The sequence below is a fragment of the Engystomops pustulosus genome, chromosome 1, assembly GCF_040894005.1.
Source record: "Engystomops pustulosus chromosome 1, aEngPut4.maternal, whole genome shotgun sequence".
Lineage (NCBI taxonomy): Eukaryota > Metazoa > Chordata > Amphibia > Anura > Leptodactylidae > Engystomops > Engystomops pustulosus.
This window is the reverse complement of record NC_092411.1, coordinates 63,333,635-63,358,139: the sequence shown is the minus strand read 5'-3', so window position 1 is coordinate 63,358,139 and position 24,505 is coordinate 63,333,635. Positions and strand designations below refer to the sequence as shown.

Here is a 24,505-nt window from a genome sequence, read left to right as displayed (position 1 = left end):
AACGCCCTGTTCACCCGCTGCAGCCGGCAAATTTTCATATGTGAAAATTCGCCAGCTGTGTTTATTTCTACACCAGGCCAGAGCCTCTTGATAGATCTGGCTGCGACAGATGCATGGCGGACTTTTGGATTTCATCAGCATAATTAACATTGACATGAATAAACACTTGTTTGTAATAAATGTATATAATATGTACAAATCTATAATAGTTTCACTTCTTGAATTGAATTACTGTTTTTGTTATTTATTGAGAAGCACTTGTATGTATATAAAAGGTATAAAATGATTTGTTTTGTGAAACTGAACTTTATTATATATATTTTTTCTAGTGCCTGGAAACCTAGGATGCTTCAAAGACCATGGAAATCCGCCCCCATTAACTGGCATCACTGAGACATCTAATAAGCAGACAATTCAAACCTGCATCACCATGTGCCGGAGACAACGTTATAAGGTTGAGCAATTAGCATCTATGTTGAGTGTTTTGAATTACAGTGAAACCCCCCCCAGAAGACCACCTCTTTGTGAAGACCACACTTAATCTAAATCACATTTTCTGGTAGACATTTTTAGTTCTCACATCGTACAGTTTAGTCCATTCAATAGCAGCCAGAACATCAGAGCAGAAAAGTAATCCCCATGGAGGATCCCGAGTTATTATGACATCTGAGGGGCTTATAAAGACCCCCAGTCTGCCATCGCTGTTTGATTTGAAATACTATTATTTCTCAGCCGCCTTAAAAAAGCATCAAAATCAAGCTTTGGTCAAAAAATAACAAAAAAAACTATAGTTACCTACAACATATATATTAATTTTGGTACATATGCATTTAAGGTAAGCGAGGCTTGGTCAGATTTATACGATAAACACATTACCCATCTCTACATTATGCCATGGTGTTTGAGGTGCACATGACAACTGTCTGCAAAGTAATCCAATTTGTAAAACACAAATGCTATGGCACCTCCTGGATTAAAATTGCAAGGTCTTTATTTATATATCCATTAAAGGAGACATAAAAATGTATTTGGCAGACACAGCAGCCTACGCGTTTCAGACAAAACTGTTCTTATTCATAGCATAACACAAACATGTGTGATACTGATTAAAGGCAAATCATGGCTGTGCATGGTCAGGCATTCTTCTACACAATTTTAAGTGGTCATCTCAGACAGGTTTCCCTGTATGTGTTTATTTGTGTTTGTCATATATGTTACCTGTTGTTACATATATAGAGCCATGTGCACAAAAGAGAAATTCACCTTACACATAGTAGGTTAATGAAGAAAGTACAGAATAGGATATGATGTAGAGGTTCTTCGACATCGGCATATTGGAGTAGGAGGGTGTAGAGCAAATTATGTCACTTCCTGTGGCTGGCACCCGAGCAACCAAGTTAAAATTGACTTAGGATGGGGAGTGGCTGAGCGACACTGGATCCTAGGAGGTATGTTGCTAAGAAATGCATCTAAGCCATCCACCTATTGTCCATAGCAGTGGCAAGCAGACAAATTTAACAATTTGTTAATTTGTCTGCTAGCCACTGCTATGGACAATCAAATTAAGGGGCATGCTGTCAGTAAGCCTCTCTTACAATGAAGAGGGTGTAGAGCAAAGTTATGTCTAATGGCCCCCAATACACAGCTCTCCACAGAAGATTCCAGGATAAGTGGCTTCAGGAGAGGTGCGGTTAGCAGGGGCTTAAAACATAACCATAATTTGAGATCATGTTTTTTTATGTTGTGTGTGGGATGTGGTGAACATTTTTTAATATACAGGGTGTTCCCGTGATACATACATACATAAGGTTTTTAGGTTAGTTCTTAAGTTGAGTTTGCTTGTAAGTTGGAACAGGTATATTTTTTAATTTTAACTCTAGATAAAAATGTTTTTGTCCATGTGACATTTGAGTTTCCAAAATTTTGAGCTGTCATGGGAACAAGGATTATCAGTAAAGCTTCATTAACCCCTTCCCGACATTTGACGTAATAGTACTGCATCGCGGGAGGTGCGTTCCCGCAAAATGCAGTACTATTACGTCAAGCTTCTGGCCCCGGCTCCTGAACGGAGCCGGGGCCAGAAGCTGCGGGTGTCGGCTATATGTTATAGCTGACACCCGCCTCTAACACCCGCGATCGGAGATTTCTCCGATCGCGGGTGTTAACCCCTAACACGCCGCGGTCGCGCTGACCGCGGTGTGTTAGAGGCATTTAAAGTTACTTAAATGTGAATCGGACCCCCCCGCGGCGCTTACCGGGGGGGTCCGCTCCTCCGATCGCAGCCCCGGGACTGCCGGTGCCCGGGGCTGCGCGATCCTCCTCTCGGTGCCGGGTCCCTGCCTCCTGGCAGGACCCGGCTGTAAGACACTGGGCATGCGCAGCATGCTCAGTGTCTTACATTACACAGTGCAATACATCTGTATTGCACTGTGTAACCTGTAAAAAAGCTTGAACAAGTGATCAGAAGATCACTTGTTCAAGCTAAGATGTCAGTAAATGTAAAAACAGTAAAAATAAATAAATAAAGGTTTTTTACAGTAAAAATAAATAATAAAAGAAAGTGAAAGTCCCCCCAAACACCACATTTCCCTTTACACAAGTAATAAAGTATAAAAAACACTAAATCACAAAAAAAACCCACTTATTTGGTATCGCCGCGTCCGTAACAATCTGTACAATAAATCCTAATCATAATTGGACCCGCTCGGTGAACGTGGTAAAAAAAACCCCAAAAACTTGCCAAAAATTAAAACTTTTTATCAAATTGCTTTACAAAAAATGTTCTAAAAAGTGATCCGAAAAAGTTACAAGCACCAAAATGATACCAATAAAAAGAGCAACTTGTCACGCAAAAAATAAGCTTACAACCAGCTCCGTAAACCAAAAAATACTATAATTATGCTGCTATAAAAATGGCAATACTAAAACAAATGCAATTTTTTCTATTCTAGTTTTCCTTCAATAAAATTGGACAAATAAAAATAAAACTATATAAATGAGGTATCACCGTAATCGTAGTGATCCGTAGAATAAAGATAATATATTACTGTTATGCTACAGTGAACAACCCCCCAAAAAAATGCTAAAAATCCAAAACAAGAATTGATGATTTTATTTTCCTCCACACGTAAAAAGTTAATAAAATTTCTTCAATAAGCTAAAAACCCACTAAAATTACGTTTTTTTTACAGTGCATCTCGTCTCGCAAAAAATAAGCCCTTATTTGTCTAAATTGCTTAAAAAATAAATAAAGATTGTATAGCCTATTCCCAACGAGCGTTGTTATAGAACGGTGCGGCGGGTAGTGACTTTCCAACACCGATCAGGGTAAGACGGCGGCTGTTCACTGATCGGGGTAAGACGGCGGCTGTTCACTGATCGGGGTAAGACGGTGGTTGTTCCTGACAGCCATCCATCCTGCCCCAGAAGGGTTACGTCCCCCCCACACACCCCCAGTTTATTATCGCTGCTACTGGCTCATCAATTCAGACGAGCCGATAGCAGCGAATTTACTTATGACGTCAGTAATACCGGTCACCATGTCTGTAGACACGGTGATCGGGGCAGGGTGGCGGCTGTTCCTGACAGCCACCAATTTTGCCTTGCGGTCCAGAGGGGTTTTGTTGCCCCCCTCTGTCCATGTTTGCCGCTATTTGCTGGTCGATTTGGTCCAGCCAAAAGCAGCAATATTCGTCACAATGGGCATCGCTAGGGTGAATAAAAGCAACACTTGGTGATAATTTCCCTACTAAAACGAAGATTTGGTACAAAAGTGCGGGCCGTGTACATTGTACAGATTATGGTGTACAACTCTTACGAGCTGTTCCAATGTGCATGTCCTGCCGTATCATTTCTCCGTTTTCAAGAGGAAGATATTAGGAAACTAATATTGGGACAAGAAGGACGGGCCCCAGTACCTCTGGTTTAGATGTTCCTGTGTTTTGCCAGGACAGCATTTTCCCGGTGAATTCTGCTGCTTCTAATGGTAGGACTCAATAAAGAGTCTGTTCCAAAAGAGGAGTTAGAATGGACACTACATACTACTAAGAGACCTGCGACAACTCCAGAGTGACAAAAGTTTAGTTGGTCCCTTGGTATATTCTACCTCCTTATACACTAGACATTCACAATTCACGCCCAACCTATTGTGAATTAATTTCGGTAAAATGAATAATTGTAACAACTGTTATGTCCCGTTGCTCCCTATAACCCTCCATTATTTCATAACAGGCGCCACATAACGGGCACTGAACTTTCCAGAAATAATTGCAATTTCCATCTTGGACTCCGTTGCACATCATATTTGGAAACCACCTATATGTTCAAAATGCTCATTTCACCACGTGTATTACACTACACCACATATTACACCTTGCTATATTCCCCAAGGGGTGTACATTCAACAATTAGGGTCACTTTTCGGGTTTTCCTCTGTTTTGGTACCACTACGGCTCTCCAAATGTATCCTGACACATGTGAAGGATTTCTTACAAATTTGGCCTCTAAAAGACAAACATCCCTCTTTTCCTCTACTGTGCGCCCATAAAGCATTTTATATGCACATGTGGGGTACTTCTACACTCGGGAGAAATAGTTTTACACCTTTTTTGGGGTTATTTAATATATTATCCCTTGTGGCTTACATAAATTAGGGGTAAAGTGACATTTATAGGAAAATTTACACCTTTTTAATGATTCGGGCCTAATTGGATCATTCACCTGTAGGGGCAAATACATATATTACACATTGCAAAATTCTCTAAGGGGTGTGCATTCAAAGATTAGGGTCACTTTTCGGATTCTTCTCTGTTTTATACCACTAGGGTTCTCCAAATGCATGTCAAACATTTCTGTCAAATTTGGCTTCTAAAAGGCAAACATTCCCCTTTCCTTTTACTGTGCGCCCATACAACATTTTATATACACATGTGGGGTACTTCTACACTCGAGAGAAATAGGTTTACACATTTTGAGGGGTTATTACATTTTTTTATCCCTTGTGGCTATATAAAATTAGGAGTAAAATGACCTTTATAAGAAAATGTTCACCTTTTATCTATTTAAGTCCTAATTAAATCAAACACCTTTATGGACAAATACACATATTACACCTTGCTAAATTCTCTAAGGGGTGTGCTTTCCAAAATGGTGATACTTGTTGGGGTTCCGCTCTGTTTTGGTACCACTACGGCTCTCTAAATGCATCCTGACACATGTAAAGGATGTCTGTCAAATTTGGCTTCTAAAAGGCCAACGCCCCTCTTTCCCTTCTGAGCTTCACTGCGTACCCATACAACATTTTATTTGCATGTGTGGGGCAATTTTATACTCGGGAGAAATGCTAGTACACATTTTTTGGGGTTGTTTCATCTTTAATACCTTATGGGATACAAAAATTAGCCATAAAAGTGACTTTTTTGGGAAAATGTTCACCTTTTTCCTTTTAGGGACCTAATTGAAGCAAACACCTGTAGGGGAAAATACACATATTACACCTTGCTAAATTCTCCAAAGGGTGCACTTTCCAAAGTGGTGACACTTGTTGGGGTTCCCCTCTGTTTTGGTACCACTAGGGCTCTCCAAATGCATCCTGACACATGTAAAGGATGATTGTCAAATCTGGCTTCTAAAAGGCCAAAGCCCCTCTTTCCCTTCTGAGCCCTACTGTGCACCCATACAACACTTTATATGCAAAAGTGGTGCAGTTCTGTGATTAGGAGAAATAGTTTTACACATTTATGGGGGTTGTTTCATCTTTTATCCCTTGTGGCTTACAAAAATTTGGGGTAAAAGTGACTTTTTTGAGAAAATTTTCACCTTTTTTCCCTTTTGGGGCCTAATTGAATCAAACACCTATTGGGGAAAATACACAAATTACACGTTGCTAAACTCTCCAAGGGGTGTACTTTCCAAAATGGTGTCTCATGTTGGGGCTTTCCTCTGTTTTGGTACCACTATGGCTCTCCAAATGCATCCTGACACATGTAAACTTTTTCAGCCATATTTGCCCTGCAAAAACGAAACAACGCTCTTTCCCTTCCAGGTGCCCCCCTGTGTCCATACAGCAGGATACAGTGACAAAATGGGTATTGGCATACTCAAGAGGAATTGCCCTCAACATTGTAAAATGCATTTTCCTTTTTAACCCATTGTGAAGGTGCAAATTTTAGTGTTAAATGAATCTATAGTAAGATAAAATTACATTTCTCTAATTTCACTTTCATTTATCTTTCACGCTCATGAAACGCTCAAAGGGTTAACAAAATTCCCAAAGGTTGTTTTGAATATTTTGAGGGGTGTAGTTTCTAAAATGGTGTCATTTGTGGGGGTTTTCAGTCATGTAGGCCTTATAAAATCACTTCTAACTAAATTGACCCTCCAAAAGTAGGTTTTGATGATTTTCGTAAAAATCTGAAAAATTGCACCTAAAGTTATAAGCCTCCTAACATCCAAAATAAAGGAAAAGATGTTTGAAAAATGATGCCAAGTTAAAGCAGACATATGGAAAATGTTAGTTATCAAGTTATTTTAGTGCTATGACCAACTTTCCAAAAAGTAGAAAATTTTGAATTTGGAAAACATTGTTTTTTTCAAAATTTTTGCCAAATTTCCATTTATTTCATAAATAAATACTAAATATATTTATTAAATTTCTCAACCAGCATGAAGTACAATGTGTCACGAAAAAACAATCTCAAAATCAACTGGATATGTTAAAGCGTTCCAAAGTTATAACCACTTAAATAGACACATGTCAGATTTTAAAAAATGGTCCGTGTCAGGAAGGTGAAAAGTGGCTTCAGCGTTAAGGGGTTAAGGACACCTTACAGCTGATCATTGCACCCTGGGACTAAAGAAAAGCATCCATAGGACTTCACCAGAGGTCACAGTGGGCAGAGAGGTGTCCTTAAGTTGGACACTATCTGTACTTCATTAACAAATTCCATCTTAGTTTGTGAAAAAAAAAATTGAGCTACTCCCTCCCATAGAGATGTGTATTCCATCCTTTTACAGTTTGTGTCTATGGAGGCTGCATGAGCGTTCATCTAATCTAATGTGTTTAAACAGCTCTGAGGAGGAAGGATTAAGCCATTTGCTTTTAGCTTAATGTTGGAATATACTGCTAATAGCATACTAGAGCCAGGGTGAGAGCAGGATGGGTTAACTCTCATCCACAGCTGTGTAACAAAAGGTAGAGGACAGAGACCCCCCTTCAATCCTGCAGCCAGATTTGCAACAGCAACATAGAAGTAACATGCTAACTAAGGGGCACATTGCTACCTGTTTCTTTACAAACTAAGGAAAATTTCTTAATAAAGTATATTAGAATAGTGTTAGGGCGGCACGGTGGCTGAGTGGGTAGCACTTGCAGCACTGGGGTCTTGGATTCAAATCCCACCCAGGTCAACATCTGCAAAGAGTTTTTATGTTCTCTCCATGTTTGCATTCGTTTCCTCCGGGTACTCCGGTTTATTCCCACACTCCAAAACATACTGTTAGGTTGTGTAGATTGTGAGCCCCATTGGGGACAGGGACCGATTTTGTCATGCTTTGTGCAGCGCTGCGTAATCTGTGTGCGCTATATAAATAAAGAATTAATATTAGTGTTCACAAGACTGTCTCCCCCTCTCCCCCCACAATATCAATAATCATTTGACAGTTACTCTTTAAAAGGAGCCCTAGTCACATTATAATCTACTCTAATGTAATCCGGTTATATGCAGTTATAACACTATGAATAAATTATTAATTATTTATCTGCTACACATAGATATATTATCCAATGTGATATCATCATTAAAGACGGAGTCACAATGTCAAATATAAGCAGTTCTTTACTTGAAGCTAAAATAAAAACAGGTGAAAAAATGAGAGACATTCTTATATTACAAATGTAAATCACTACACCGTGTCAATAGTAGCTCCTTGACGTGACATTTACAGTCAGAATGCTGAAAGTACGCTGTAGGGAAAATTTTACCGGAATTAGACATTTCAGCATTGATTTATGATCTGCTAAATTAAAGGGAGGGGCCATTTTTTAAATTCTCATGTGAAAGGTGTTGCTGATATTAGAAAGAAAATATTTGCAACATATTTTGAAGTTTTGCAAAATTCCAGTCTACAGTATAATTCTTATTAGGACCCCTCAAATGTCAGAGCAAAACCCCCTGAACATTAAGAAAGGATTATTGTGGGAACCACCATACAACTATTCTGTGAACCCTACCCCTTAGCATCTGGGTACAACTATTATGTGAACCATACCCCTAGCATTGCTTACTGTTGATGAAAGACAGTCCCCAAATAATGGATCATTGCCCCTTCTTTGCGGCTCGTAAACAGCAGACATTTGTGAGAATGTGGCCCACGGAAGCTGAAAAACTAAGTGTCCTTGCTTAAGCTCCCAACAATTTTAACGTTATGGTATATTCAAGCAATTTGGAGTGATATTGCCAAATATCACATTATTTAGAAATAAAATGATATAAAATGAATTAACTAATGTTATCCTCTCTTTCTAGTATGCTGGACTGGAGTCTGGATTTGCTTGCTTCTGTGGTAATAATGCAGATTACAGAAAGCACGGAGAGACGCCCAGCACAGACTGCAACAGTGTCTGTTTTGGGGATCATACACAACCTTGCGGAGGGGATGGACGCATCATCCTTTTTGACTGTAAGTGTCTGGAGACCACTTAAATCAATATAATTTGAAATGCAATGAAACTGTCATTGAATAAGAAAGTATGATGTTTATAACACTCGATGCACACTTTTTGAATGGACCATGGCTAATAGTTCTTTATTTAAAGAAGGTACTGTGTCCTACTCAGTGGGGGACATTTTAAAGGGGTTGGACACTTTTAGCAAATAATTGATATTGTTTGTGTAATAAAAAGTTATACAATTCTCCAATATACTTTCTGTATCAATTCTTCTATGTTTGCTTCCAATGGATAGAAATCTGTCCCTGGTTATGTAATGGACACACAGGTGCACGAGCCGTTATTATCACAGAGAGTAATCAGAACCATGTGATAAATGGCTGATCATCATATGGGTGGTATGGGCAGGCGCCGTTAGCCATTGGCTTCCAGGGGCCCACGCCACCCAAACTTGGGGCTCCATATGAAGATCATCGGATATGCTGGCTAAATAACTAAGTGGCTCTGCTGGACTCTGTAGGGCATGCCTGTGACAGCTGGCTACTCTGTGGGACTTTCCTGTGATGGCTGCTTACTCTGTGGGGCATCCCTATGATGGCTGGCTACTCTGTGGGGCATCCCTGTGACTGCTGGCTACTCTGTGGGGTATCCCTGTGATGGTTGGCTCCTAAATCCGCACTCCAAAATCCATAACTTTTTTTCTGGTTTCTGAGATGCTTGTGAGCTTGTTTTCTGCGGTACCTCCCATGCACCATTTAATATTTAATGCAGTATACTGAGAAGTACAAAAGGTACAAAATTAAGGATAGAGTGTGGTTCTTAAGTCCTAACTTCCAGGCACAGGTTGGTTTGGACGGTGGGGCTCCCTAGTAATGTGAAGAGCTCGGGGCCCATGGGACACTTAATCCGCCACTGCATGTGATAATAACAGCTTGTGCACTTGCATGTCCATAGATAGATTTATTTCCACTGGAAATAAACATGGAAGCTTTCTATAGAATGACAGCAATCAACAATCTAGAAAACTGTGAGGAATTGATACAGAAATTATATTGGAAAATTGTATAACTTTTCCTTACACAAACCATATCAATTATCTGCAGAAAGTGGGCAACTATGAGAACCAAAGTTAGACGTGATATTCTACCCAATCTAACCCTACACTAGGCAAAACGTACAAGTCTTTCCTCGAGTTTCTCTTTAAGATCATTTTATAGCAGTATAGTCATACAGTGGAAAATCTGAATTTATTTACAATGCAAATAAAATAGTAGATGCCAAAGAGTATACAAATATATAAAAACTGTATGAAACTTAAGCTCTAAGTCGAAAGAAAAGCTTTTATGGTGAGGTTAAATGAGAAGTGCATAAAGGGACAAATGACAGGTGACTGATCCATCTGTTGCAGCGCCCTTCAAGGTGCAGGATTCTCAGTTAATCTAATATTATGTCATTTTTAAAAGCTCTGGACCTGTGGTTGAAATACTCAGCTGCTTAGGTATATCCATTCACATTTAGCATTTCATAAATTACATTTTTATAATTGGATGTAAATAACTTGTAGTAATTGTACATAATAAATCCATTTACAATGATTTAAAGGGGTTGACCACTTTTCTATAAACATCTTTTATTAGACATGTCTCTGCATGTATATGTACCTGTGTCTTTGCCTACTTCGAATGCTGCCCTTTGCATACACACACAGCTGCTGTCTCTGTCTCTACTTCCGGACATTCATGTGATGTCACCTGTGAAGGAAACCGCAACGTTCCAGACCCCTGAAGGGTACGCAAGGTCACTCAGTTATGCTTTTATAGACACTCCCAGAATGCACGGGTACTGATAAGTGCAGGAAGTGATTTAAAGTTGTCCACACAACTTCCGGATATGGCACAACAATAAATCAAATCCCTAAATGGCTATAAGATCTCTCTCACTAGCCGCAGTGAGACAGAATATTATCAGCCTTATGCTGCAACCAGTTCTCCTTTAATATAAGCCTGGTCCATAACGGGATTATATAGGGTGAGGAACCAACCCGGTAGCATGTATATAAGCGAGAAACCCGGACGTAAGATTCGTGATCGAGATAAAAGAGCAACACAGATTAGATTTTATATTTAATTGCCTTAAGGGCACACTAGACAATACAGTACACACGATAAATATATACAGTAAACAGAGCACAAATTACACGGGTAGCACTACAAGCCAAACAGTCTGGTGAGTTAGTTACCTTTGTGTGTGTGGCCCTAATGGGGGTGGATAGTCCACACTTTTAGATCCTCCCTGCGCTTGTTGATGTTAAAGTTTCCCCCAGGTGGAAGACAAGGTCCCTTCAGTGATGCCTGATTATATCAGGTGTGGACACACCTCTGTCCACCCTAAGAAGGAGTCATGGGTCACTCCTTCCTAGTATTACATCCAGGGCCCTTGAGAAGCCACAGCTACTCCAGGGGAAGTCGTAGGGTCATGGTTCTGGTATCATTGGATCCAGGTCGATCCCTGGATTGCATTGATACCAAACCTGACCCATTTGCTATGGTCCTATCCAGAGATATGGATATCTCTGGAACCGAGTATCCTAGAGCCCCGAACAATGGATTGTTATGATTTCCTGAGAATATGTAATCCAAAAATGTATTTGGTGTTCTGGTGGGACGGACCATAACTTCATAACTGTCTCTATTCAACTTGGTGATTTGAGAGTTTTAATGGCTCTTTGTTTGAGCCATGGGGGGGGGGGGATGCCTGGAGTCAATCAGTCTGCAAAAGTCTTTGAAGCCTGATCAAGCGCTGTTTTTGTCAACAATCTGGCTCAATTAGCCCCATTAAGTAAGCTTAGGCTGGGGAATGGGGGGCTTGATGACCAAGACAATACCTGCATGTTCATCACATCACCCTTCCTCCCTCTCCCTGTCTCTGTCAGCGTGGACAGACTGTAAGGAAAGGGGGAAGGAGCAGGATGACTACACCTATTCAGCAGAGTTGTAATCACTTGATGAGCATTCAGGGGTAATCTACAAGGCATTAAAGGCACATGGGCAACTTGTGTAAAATAGTGACCAACCCCTTTAATACAAATATATTCATATTGAATTGATTAGTTATTACAGGTTCCTCTGTTAATCAAAGGTTAACTGTTTAGGTTAAACAGTAAAATAATTAAAGCTAAACCATACACAACACCATTGCATAGACTATTAATTTAATTCTACAAAGGACAGACAATACTATGAAGAAATTTGCATCATAATAAAATATTATACTCCAGAAGGCCTCAAAGTTGCTACTAGTTTATCCCTTTAAGGACATCTACCATCAGTTTCAAGCTCCTGATGAATCCCCCTTCTCTGAACTTCTTTTATTCTAACCCTGTATGACGCGACTTTGTAAATATAAAGTTATTAAAATAATACTTATCAGTCTGAGGCGCCCTGGTGACATAAACTGGAGCACCTCAGACTGATGAGCGCCTCTGCTTATGATTTATTCACTCCCCCATTACTCATCCAGTTCTGCTTGGTCCCTCCTGGTCTTATCCGTTCAGCGTGCACAGAGCAGGTTACATCAGGGCTCAGAAAGGACCTGTCAGGACAAGAAAATTAATGGGGGAGTGAATAAATAATAAAGCTGTGGTTCTCCTGTAACGTAAGGCGTAGAAGCCTCATACTGTTTAGCATAATTTGTATAACTCTATATTGCCGCATATAGAGTTATAATTAAAAAAGTTTGGAGATAAAGGAGTCCTCAGGAGCTTATAGTAGTACTAGTCTACCATCTCTGATGGTAGATTGGCTTTAAAGGGAATCTGTCATCAGGGAGATCAATTTTACCTGAATACAGGTTCCAATAGCCTATGGAATGTTCATTTAAAAACTGTCTTTGTCAGCAGTATGAATAAATGCAGTTCTTTTTCATCAATTATTTTACATTACTTGGCTCCCGGCCAGCAGCATATGGTGAGTCCTGGGGGGCAGTTTGAACGGCACAAGACGTCATTTTCTCCTCAATCCCTCCTCCTCACTCAGGGAGCAGGGGAGCGGCTGAAGGAGGAGGAGGGAGAAAGCGACTCATGAAATTTGAATTTCCCCCTACCACCACCCTCCCCCCTGGGATTCACCACATGCTTCTGGTAGGGAGTCAAGTAATGTTAAATAATCTATTAAAATTCACTGGATTTAATCATATTTGATAAAGGCATTTTTTAAATGACCATGGGCTATTGGAACCTGTCTTCAGGTAACAATGAGCTCCCTGATGACAGATTCCCTTTAAACATTTAATAATAGTTTGAAAAATGATGGCAATATGAAAGACCTGAAGAGAGAATTAAAACAATCCGGAGAATCATTATTAAAGTAATTGTCCCTTTGACAACTGAGTGGCTTCTTTCTCTGTCTGTCTTTGGGATTAAAATAACTAGACTCTTCCTTATGAATGGCAAAAATTCTAATGCATCCAAAGGAGATCATAGGATCAGTATCACAATGTGGGTCCTGCATGCAACATTTAAAAAGCCGCAACCTCTGGGAACAGATCTAACAATAGATATCTCACCAGGCTGGCATCCAGACCAACAGCTGCCGGCAGCAGGTCTCAAGTATTTCGGAGCTGTCGTCATTTCATACTTCTGCCTCCCAAAAGATATAATAGCTGTGAACAATAAGCTACGGGCCAAGCGGCTACTGGAGAGGGGTCATAGGGAACAGGTTGTAGCTTTCACATTCTAAAGGTGTTCCTTAACATACAGTGCATATTCCCTTTCAAAAATATTTTCTAGTTAAAAGTAATGTGTACCCCAAAAAATTTTACTGATTTTAATACTCATATTAATTTACTGATTACTGGTATCTGTACTTACCTGTGGCAGCACAGCACTTGTATATCCCCTTAAAATCATTACATTCTCAAAGGTCTTTTAACATGTAATTTTATTATTGCAAGTTAAAAATTGTCCATATTTCATTATTAGACTAACCAAGATAAAAAAAACATGGGATACAACCCATAGTGTGTGCATAGTATTAATAGTCAGTGCAATGTATCACACACCCCACAATGCATTTCATAACCACTATAATAGTGCGGTAATAAATAGAAAACAAAGGAGTCTGCTCCGAAACGCGCGTCGTGGTGGTGCGCTGCATCAGGGTCCTTCAGCCACCCCCTATATTGTTCACCCGATTTTGATGTAAATATTATTTATCATTTGTATGTGATCCTTTTTGAGGTTGAGCACTATAGATATGTTTTAATTATGGGTTTTCTACTTACTATCTCGCTACATGTATTATAGAGGTTATGAAATGCATTGTGGGGTGTTTGATATATTGCACTGACTAATAATACTATGCACACACTATGGGTTGTATCCCATGTTGGTTTTTATTTTGGTTTATCTAATAATGAATTATGGTGCTATATTTTTAACTTGCAATAATAATAAAATTACTATTTTTTTTTGCGCATTATCGTGTAGTAGTGTACATCTTGGTTTAAATATTATCTTCTGGGAGTTCTATACAGGCAGTCCCCGGGTTACGTACAAGATAGGGTCTGCAGGTTTGTTCTTAAGTTGAATTTGTTTGTAAGTCGGGACTATATACTTTATTATTGTAACCCCAGTCAAAATTTTTTGGTCTCTGAGACAATTTGATTTTAAATACAGGCAGTCCCCGGGTTACATACAAGATAGGGTCTGTAGGTTTGTTCTTAAGTTGAGTTTGTATGTAAGTCGGAACTGTATACTTTATCATTGTAATCCCAGCCAGAACTTTTTTGGTCTCTGTGACAATTGGATTTTAAAAATGTTGGGTTGTCATAAGAATCAATATTAACAATAAAGCTTCATTACAGACACATTTGATAACTGTTACAGCTGATCATTGTAGCCTAGGACTAAAGTACAATAAATTACCAATATCCAGAGGTCCGTTTGTAACTAGGGGTCGTATGTAAGTCGAGTGTTCTTAAGTAGGGGACCGCCTGTATGTTGAATTGTCATAGGAACCAGGATTAAAAATAAAGCTTAATTACAGACCTCATTGATAACTGTTATAGCTGTTTATTATAGCCTAAGGCTAAAATACAGTAAATTACCAACATCCAGAGGTCCGTTTGTAACTAGGGGTCGTCTGTAAGTCAGGTGTTTTAAGTAGGGGACTGCCTGTATATATTCATACTACTATTTTTTGCAGCAATACTTTTTATGTATGTTGCAGTATTTTTAGGCTTGATAGATGATGCTCTCTCTAGTGGCCAATAGTGGTATATATAAAGAATATAATGAGGCACATTTACTTACCCGTCCCTGCGCGATCCCCGAGGTGCGTTGTCCGACGATCCTGCATGTGTCGCTTCCCTGCTCAGGTCCGCCAGAGTTCACCTTCTTCTTCCCGCTGCATGTAAGTGCTTGGCTTGCGACATAATTTTAAATGTTAAATCCCGCACGTTGTCCAAATCCGTTGAATTGTCGATCGCCCCGAACTCCCCCGGGTTTGTGTCGCGTGAAAGCCGGTGTGATTGCGACGCAATCTGATAGCGTACGACACAATCCCCTAAAACGGCGGAGAACGTGACGAAAATGCGGCCGCGGGACCTTAGTAAATAATCCCCAATGCGTATATATAAAGAATAAATTAATAAAACAAGTAAAATTGCATAGTAAGGCGTTAAAAATGATCTTTTTGTGTAAACATTGCTAAGGAATTAAAACTTGCGATTTTTTTTTTTCATGGGCAAAGCCCTTTAAAGTAAATCACCCATCAGATTACCTCTTTATTAAACCTTAATGCTCCCAGCAATGTGAAAACTGTCATATGTTTATTAGTAGAGTTCCTGCGCTACGATTATAAAATAAAGTTGTGTATATATATGTAAATGAAACACGCATGCTTTGAGGGTTGTTACCAGAGCCGCCTTGGGGGCTCTGACTTTTACATGCCCCAAAGCACTTCTCCCGTTCCTCCCTGCTCCCTCGGTTCTCTCCCTTCCCACTGTCTGCTGGTCATCTTGTGGCAGCACGGAGCTGATGCTCACTGCGTCTGCAAGTTTTTAGCAGACAGAGGGAGAACGAGAAACACCGGGAGGCGGTCTAGAAGCGCTTTAGGTAGCGTGTAATAGCCAGAGACCCCAGAAGGTAACACTTGTTTAAACCCTACAGGATCTTATCACTGATACAAAATAATGTGTTGCAGTCTATTATCAATATACAAGATCTGTATTAAATCACTAGGGTGTAACAAAACACATATTTGTAGTAATCTTGGTTTCAAAGCTGTATCTATGCTGTAAGCTTTGTGCTGGTCATGTAACTAAGTAGGATTCTGGGTTTTAACAATGTATCTATGAAATTACCTTGTTTTTGGTAACATAACTTTGGTGTAATCTTGGTTATGGTAACGTAATCTTGGTTCTGTTAGCTTATCTATATAGTCATCTTAGTTGCATTACTGTTTATATGTAGTAATCTCGTTTTTGTAGCTGCATCAATGTAGTAACCCTGATTCTGGTAACATATCAATGTAATAATCTATGTAGTAACCGTGGTGTTGAATCTAAGTAGTAATCATGGTTATGGTCCTATATCTACTTGGTAATCTTGGTTATGGTTGCGTACTATGGTTGTACTAATGTTGGTTCTAGTTCCAGATTTATGTAGTAGTTTGGTTTTGGTGCTGTATCTATGTAGTAACATTAGTTTTGGTACTGTGCCCAGGTCTTGGGCAATTTACCTATTAGTACCAATCGCTTTTGGGATGAAGGAGTTCTGGAACTTTGCAGTTCAACAGTTTATCTGGTGCTAGTGATTGCTTATTGTACTCAATTGATCAGCTATAATAGGGTACATTGGGTGCAATTTGTTATTTGTGATTGCTTCTAATTTGTGGAGGAATCTGTCTTGCCATATTTCTCCAAACCGAAATAGTGGTGAACCAATCGTGCTCGGGGCCCTTTTAATAACTATTGAGGTGAAGACTCAGAGAAAATTCTCATGATCTTGTAACATATGTTGAAAGACTTGAGTTTCCTGTGGAAATATGGTGGTTAAATGAGCAGCATCTAGAGCCTATCACTGTTGGCAACCTAGTGAAGTTTGTCATCAATGAGCATGCCCAGGTACTTGTAGGTTAGGACTTGTTCAATGACCAGGCCTTTTATGGTGATCGGTCCTGAGGCTGTTTTGTTTCTTTGTAGATCAATGATCATTTGAGGATTTAGGATAAGATTATTGCCTTTGTTCCATTCATGAAGGTGTTAATGATGTCCCTGTAGTGTTTATTTTCTCCATCCTTTATACAGCTGACTACTACCGTTTTACATGAGAACTTTTGAATGTGACAGTGGTCAGAGTGATGTCTGATGTCGGATGTATAAACGGTAAAGAGGTAAAACAGTGACGGAATGGTACATCTGTATATGAATTACGCAACAGTGATTTCACTTCTGGATCAATCATAAAGCAACTTTTACCAATGTCAAATTTCTAATTTACCAGCAAAGCAACCCAAAAAAATCTAGGACGTATTCCACTGCATACTCATACAGTGAGATATGTCGTCCTTTCCCAACACTCCCCTCTAAAAGTGAGAAGAACAATGAATATTGGTTATGAGTGTCTCAATGGGAATATATAGAGAGTTACATCAATGGGATCCGCCCAGAATATACAATCAGCGTCCCCGAGGATGGATGCATACAGTTGCATCAGTCCCACGTATGCTAGTATGTCCTCTGATGAGCGTATGTTTCCCCGCAAGCTTTCCTGACAAATGTGTGATATGAGTGCAGCCGATGCTACAATAATAAATGAGGAAGGTGACATGTTTAGAAGGATCACTCCACCACCTTGAATATAAATCCTAGAAATAGATAGAGGTCTTCTTTCCACACTAAACACAATATCTAAATCTAATTAATACTCCTTTTACTGTGACTATTCCTAAGGAAAGTTATTCCCACTATTTAAATATTATGTGTAACCTCTCACCCGGACAGAAAGAAGCCATGGTCTAAACGGGATTACTCATAAATCCTCTGGAACTTCTTAGTGTTCAGACACCACATCAGATTGTGGTACAGATATACCCTCATTTCTAGTAAACATTTACTGCTTTCTTCCAGCCTCTGAGAGGCCTGTCTGTGAGAACAATGTGGTGTATCTTATTAGAGTGTGGGCAGGCCATTGTGTACTCAGAGGTCAGATTGAGAAAGAACATTTCAGTAGAAGGACACAGCTGTGGTCACACACGCCTTCCAATTGCGGGAAGTCAAGTATGTGGCTCTGAATTTAGACCTTGGTTCACAGCCTTGAAGGCCAGGGCATGGAACCAGAACAGAAGATTGTTGTCTGATGTTTAGTAGAAGTGGGCGGGATGGCGTACACTGGATTTCAATCTTTTTCTTCACTTAGTGATTTTGGCAATTTTGCCAAATATAATTTTCCCCTGACTTGGCATTCCTAGTGTGGAAAATGTTTTCAGCTTCACAATAAGCAGAACAAAAGTATTCGTCCCAAAGGGTGTTGTCAAACTTATTATTTTTATTTAATTTTTTCCCCTTTGGCTCTATCCCTGCACCTCCCACATGACTCCTGGACTGTTGTCACTGCACAGCCAATCATTGACTAGGAGTCAATCTGGATGTGCATTGCTGGATCAACACGGGGAGAGGAGGTAACTCCAGATTATTATCTTAACAAAAAGTCATCAACTTTTATATTTTCTCTGTGTTTGTCCTGAAGGGAAATCAAACACTTGCTCCCAAATCCCACTGCAGATTCTAGATGATTGATGGCGGCCCAGAAGCCTATTCTAAGTGTATTTTGGTTGACCCTTATGACCAAAATGGGCTGTCAAGTTGCCTTTGAATATAGATAAGTTTTGGATATAATTTCATATGCTTTAATTTCAATGTGGTTTTCAGATAAGAAAAAACAGTATTAAGTTCATATCATCACAGATAAATGTATTTGGAACTGTTTAGTGTGTTACGTTTTGCATTCTTGGCGGTTTTTTTAAAAAGTTTGTCTGGACACAATATGATTTTTGTATGTGCGCCCATAATCTTTGGCACACTCAATATAATGTTTTAAATATGTGACTTTAGTATTAAAAACATAACTTCAACTATTTTAGTTATGCAGTTGTTAAATCAAGGTTTGTCTACACAATTTCAGTATGAAGAATTTTATGAAACATTTGTATAAATATTTGCAAAGCAAAAATGGGCACTGTAATTCCAGCTATTCGCTCTATTGTAAGCAGTCTCACCCAATGCTTTACAACAATACCTTTGTGTGATGTTAGTAGTAGCAGCAGGACTATTAAAAATAATAATAATCTTTCTTTATATAGCACCATCATATTCCTTAGATTTACAAATCATATTGGACATATGCAAATAAAATACCACATTACACAGTACAAATATATGGAACGAAAGGAGTCAGGGCCCTGATCCCAAGAGCTTACAGTCTGAGGATGAGGGGTCACAGAAAAGTTATAAGAGCTTGTATAATGGTCCAGCAATTCTTTATAAGCGAATAGAATAAAAATAATTTATAAAAAAATGCTGCTGTTTGAACCAGTCCTTAACCAACATCTTCTATACAAAGCCCAGGGTCAAAGAGACTGTGGGGAAACCTGTATCTTGGTATCTGTTGTTTGGCTGATAACAGACGGGAGGAGGACAATGGATGGATAAGTACAGAGAGAGATGAAGTTTAATGCAGTTGGGGAATGTGATAAGCTTGCCTAAAGAGACGGGTTTCAAATCTGAATTTGTAATCCAGAATTGTAACTGGACTTGGTCCTCTGTATTCAAACTGCTCCCCAGCAACTTGCTTCTGCTGTAATATCTAACCAGAAGCCTGATCCTACTATTCTTTAGCAGAGTGGAGATGCTGTTCATAGAAAATCTCACACAAGTCCATCTACTTGCCTTCTTTTGAAATACCTTACAAAAATATGATGCATATCTCTCCAGGGATGCTACCTATCCTAACTGATGTAAAATTACTGAGTATAGTATATATGACATCCAGTCTGAAAAATAATGTATTATATGTTATAAGCAGGATCAATCGCTATATTTATGTGGACACTAACAGTATTTTTGCCCCAGTTGTTTCTACTTCTTAAAGTGCAAACTGCAACTGCATCAAAAAAATCCCACTTTTTTATTCCGAGTACATTTTCACATAGGTATAGACTAATAGAAATGTTTGCAATTACTTAAAGTGGTTGTTTGGTGTCAAGTGACAACCTTTAACATGTTAAAGACGATGGTAACTACAGACGGAGGCTTTCCAGCTCTAAAACAGCCTAACAAGTTATTATGAACTGCTGAAATGTACAAAACTTTTTCCATCATTGTTCATGTATAAATATTCTTATTTTTGCAGCACTGATTGGGGCATGTGGTGGAAATTACACCAAGGAGGCTTCTGTCATCTATTCCCCGGATTTTCCTGACTCGTATGGATCGGGAAAAGCCTGCTATTGGACAATTCAAGTGCCAGGAGCTGCTTCCATTCATTTTAACTTTACCTTCTTTGACATCAAAGACTCCCGGGATATGGTAGAGCTTTTGGACGGGTACACAAAGCAAGTCTTGGTACGATTTGATGGCAGGAATCACCCATCACAAAGTTTCAACATCTCATTAGATTTTGTTATCCTGTATTTCTTCTCTGATCGCATCAATCATGCCCAAGGATTTTCACTTGTTTATAAAGGTAAGAATTCAGATTCGATATAGAGTTTACATTGGAAGTGTTCCATTTTCTATTTCACATATACTTACATCATAGAACAAGGCTGATACATTTGGTCTTGTCAATTGTTCATAAGCGTGTTAAAGCCCATAAGATTATATATAACAAAAAAGGGAGTAAAAAGAAGAAGAGGCGGCACTCACCAACTCTGTGGAACAACTTCTCTTTATTTCAGCACACGGTGTAGTACAGGGGGAATGCTGGAGCCATGGAGCCATTATGGCTCCAGCATTCCCCCTGTACTACACCGTGTGCTGAAATAAAGAGAAGTTGTTCCACAGAGTTGGTGAGTGCCGCCTCTTCTTCTTTTTAATCACTTTATGGACTTGTTTGTGCTCAGGCTGAGCAACACCGCGAGGGAACCTTAACAGCAACGGTCTTCTATGCACACACTCCGAGCTACCTAGTTCACACTGTACCGATACATCTGCGTTGGACAGACACCGTAGAATGAGCAGTGCGGAGACGCTTTTTCTTTTTATGGACTTATAACAAAAAAGGAAATGCAAAAATTGATACTCAGGTGCAGGGCCCAGGACCTGGACTTAGTCCATCCAATGAATATTGAAGAGAAAAATGGAAGCACTCCAAGATTCCACCAAAATTGGGTACTTTTATTCAAGTGACCACTGCAACGTTTCAACTGCTGAGGTCTGGAGTCTTTCTCAAATTGAAATGTTGCAGTGGTCACATGAATGAAAATATATATATATATATATATATATATATATATATATATATATATATATATTAGTGCTCATCTACTTCTTCACATTTTTTTTTATAGTTTCACGGATTTAAGCAACACTAAAATTTATATGAGGACACTAGTGGATATTGCCTTTGCATGCCACCTTTACAGATGTGTGAAGTCTTCAAGCATACCAGTCCCCAGGAATGTTATTTTTAGCCTGCCAGAGGTTTAAATAGCCTATTCTATGCCGATATTAAAAATGCCTTTCTCATCATTCAGAATAATAGCAGTAGTTTATATAAGTTTAATTTGCATTACCTTGCTCCCTGCAAGCAACATGTGGTGAGTGCTTGAGGAGGGGCAGCTGCAGCTTGTGTGTCCTCATGTGTTCTACCTCTCCTCCACACCATCCCCCTACCTCCTCTGCCTTTTCAATGCACATGACAGGAAGTGGGGAAGGTCACTGGATGAGTGTGGAGAGAGGAGACTGACACAGGCACACACAGGCTGCAGCTGCCCGCATCCGCATTCCATAGGCTACTGGAACTTGTCACCAGATAAATCTATTTCTCCAAAAGAAATAGACCCACAACAGCGCTTTTCAATGTCAATGTATCTCATCAGTTTTCAGGGTTCATCCAAATGTTGCAGAATCTTTAAACAGCAGATTGGCATGGTGTCTGTTTTCTTACCTCAATTAATCTGACATCCTAAGTATACATAAACAAAATAATTACTAGAATATCACTTTAAGGTGGCCATACACATTAGACTGAGGTCAGGCAAACCTAATAAGTTTTGCATCATTAACTGATCATTTAATGTATGTACATGATGTGGTTGGTGGGAGGGATAGGACATGATAAGTCTTATACTTAATTCCACCCCACTACAGGATAAATGTCCCTGCCTCTCTAATATTTGGCAGCAGGTTACTCCATTGTCTCAACTGAATACTAAATGGAAATCGGCCATCAAAATCATTTGTAATCATTGCAAGATTACCGCTGTAACTGTGGTAATCTTATACTTGTTATCCATCCTTCTAAAGTCAACTTTTAAAATTCTGATAATAAGACTGAAAGGGTGCTGGGGTGGTTCTCAGATCCACTCCTTGCTGTAGATTCGCAAGCCGTTAGTGTGCAAGGACCACTTCCCCCTCCCCCTCCCACACTTCATGTGCTGCAGTGAGATTACATCAAGCAGAGGGAGGGGGAAATGCTGAGGGAGCAGGGGGAGGGTGAGACCATGTAACAGCCTGTGAATCTGCAGCATGGAGGTGCTCTCGCAATCGTCCGTATTACCTTTCCAGACCCATTCCAGATTCCAACAGTCACAGAGCCTAGATCTATGAATAAGTGTCCCTGGTAAATATACTTAACCAAACTTAACCTGTATAGAGCACCCAGATTTAGGTCGTGGTGACTGAAGGCGTATGGGCACCCATACTATTCATGATCTCTTCTTGTAGTCAGCTCAGTGGGGGCTGTAGCCAGATTTGATTTATGTATTGATTTTAGTTTTAGTTGGCAGTGTCGAAACAGAAAATTATATCGTTTTTACATTATAAACATATGTAAAAATATGTAAAAATATATTTTTTTAAAATTATTTTAAAGTAGTGTACATCTTTGCTGAGTATTTCATATGGCACAGGAAAACAAAATACCACTTCAGAGAGAGGGAGAGATGGGTTTTTAACAGGTGTCCTCTAGGTTTGGACTTCAGCATACATCTTCGGATAGGAGCTAATTGCAATGTATCAGCTATACCATATCGGATCTGAACAGATGGCATGTGGAGCATGCTCTACAGATTTTATATGTGCATCTGTAGCCATTATTTTAAGTTCTAGACGGTTTGTCATGTATGTTTTAACAGCTGCTAGAATGGCACAGAAGTGAAACAAGCCCCGTCTTTTATTAGAAGAATGTATGTGAGACTTATAAGCTCTTCTGTTGTTGGACAATAGCATCCAAGGTGTAAAGTTTCTTTTTCTCTTTGAGTGAGTTGTCCCATTGTAAGGTCAATTATCCTCCGGTTGGCCCGTCCCTACCTATAAAAATGAAGGAATAGGCAGCTGTAGAGGACATTATTGTCTGGTATCTAAGGGTGTTATTGTAAGGAGACTACAGAATGATCCCATACTGAATAGAGCATCAGCATTCCAGGTAACCAGCCAAGCAGAAATATCTGCCTTTAAAGTCCCACCTGGTGTCCTTAACACAGGTTGGTTACCAAGGAGTTTCTCTTCCATCAGAAGAAAATGTATTCTGACATGTTTGGAGTCTATCGGAAGCTTTTCACACGGCTGAAATGGTGGCTTTAAAAGCAAGTGACCTTCTTTTAAACCCATGGTCCTAGTACCATGGGTACTACTGGCAGAAGACCCCGTGTCTGACTGTAGGTTTAAAGGATTATTTGTCTCCTTTATACTCTTGTACTTTATTGTATCCAAATAAACTTCAGGATATTTACATTGCTTTAAGATTCCTGAAAAATAAGGTTAATGATGCTTATAAATATCTGTTGTTCCAAGGTTCCTTTACATTACAAAGACTATTTTGGTCTCATTCTACAACAAATGCTAAAAGGAAGTTACTACGCTCGCATGAACAGAGCCTACAGCTAATGTCCATATCTGTATCAAGGTTTTATTCTAGAGGTCCATTCCTTACACTATTGTTGAGATCAGGGGCGTAACTAAGATGGGTAGGACCGCATAGCAGACTTCTGAATAGGGCTCTTAGTTTTTTATAATCTCACATATAGTTCTTCACTCATATACACACATTTATACTTGCGTACAAGATTGGTTCAGTAGGTTTGTTCTGAAGTTGAATTTTTATGTAAGTCGGGAGTGTATATTTTATAATTGTAACCTCGGCCAAACTTTTTTTGGTCTCTGTGACAATTGGATTTTAAACTGTTGAATTTTCATAAGAACCAGGATTAGCAATAAAGCTTCATTACAGACACATTTGAGAACTGTTACAACTGTTTATTGTAGCCTAGGGCTAAAGTACAGTAAATTACTAAAATCAAGAGGTCCGTTTGTAACCAGGGGTCGTCTGTAAGTGTTCTTAAGTAGGGGACCACCCATACATCATATTATTATTCATACTGTATATACACATGTATACAATAATATGTACACACACATACATATACACTCACCGGCCACTTTATTAGGTACACCTGTCCAACTGCTCGTTAACACTTCATTTCTAATCAGCCAATCACATGTCGGCAACTCAGTGCATTTAGGCATGTAGACATGGTCAAGACAATCTCCTGCAGTTCAAACCGAGCATCAGTTTGGGGAAGAAAGGTGATTTGAGTGCCTTTGAACGTGGCATGG

General features: G+C 39.4%; 1 protein-coding gene across 1 annotated transcript in view; it reads left to right on the top strand.

The window, feature by feature from the left end:
• Positions 1 to 24,505, top strand: part of KREMEN1 (kringle containing transmembrane protein 1) — a 112,380-nt gene that overhangs the window by 77,433 nt on the left and 10,442 nt on the right. Inside the window, exons 4-6 of the mRNA XM_072142224.1 lie at positions 330 to 454; positions 8,526 to 8,679; positions 20,079 to 20,411. Of these exons, the coding sequence (XP_071998325.1) occupies positions 330 to 454; positions 8,526 to 8,679; positions 20,079 to 20,411 (612 nt within the window). The remainder of the gene's footprint in view (positions 1 to 329; positions 455 to 8,525; positions 8,680 to 20,078; positions 20,412 to 24,505) is intronic.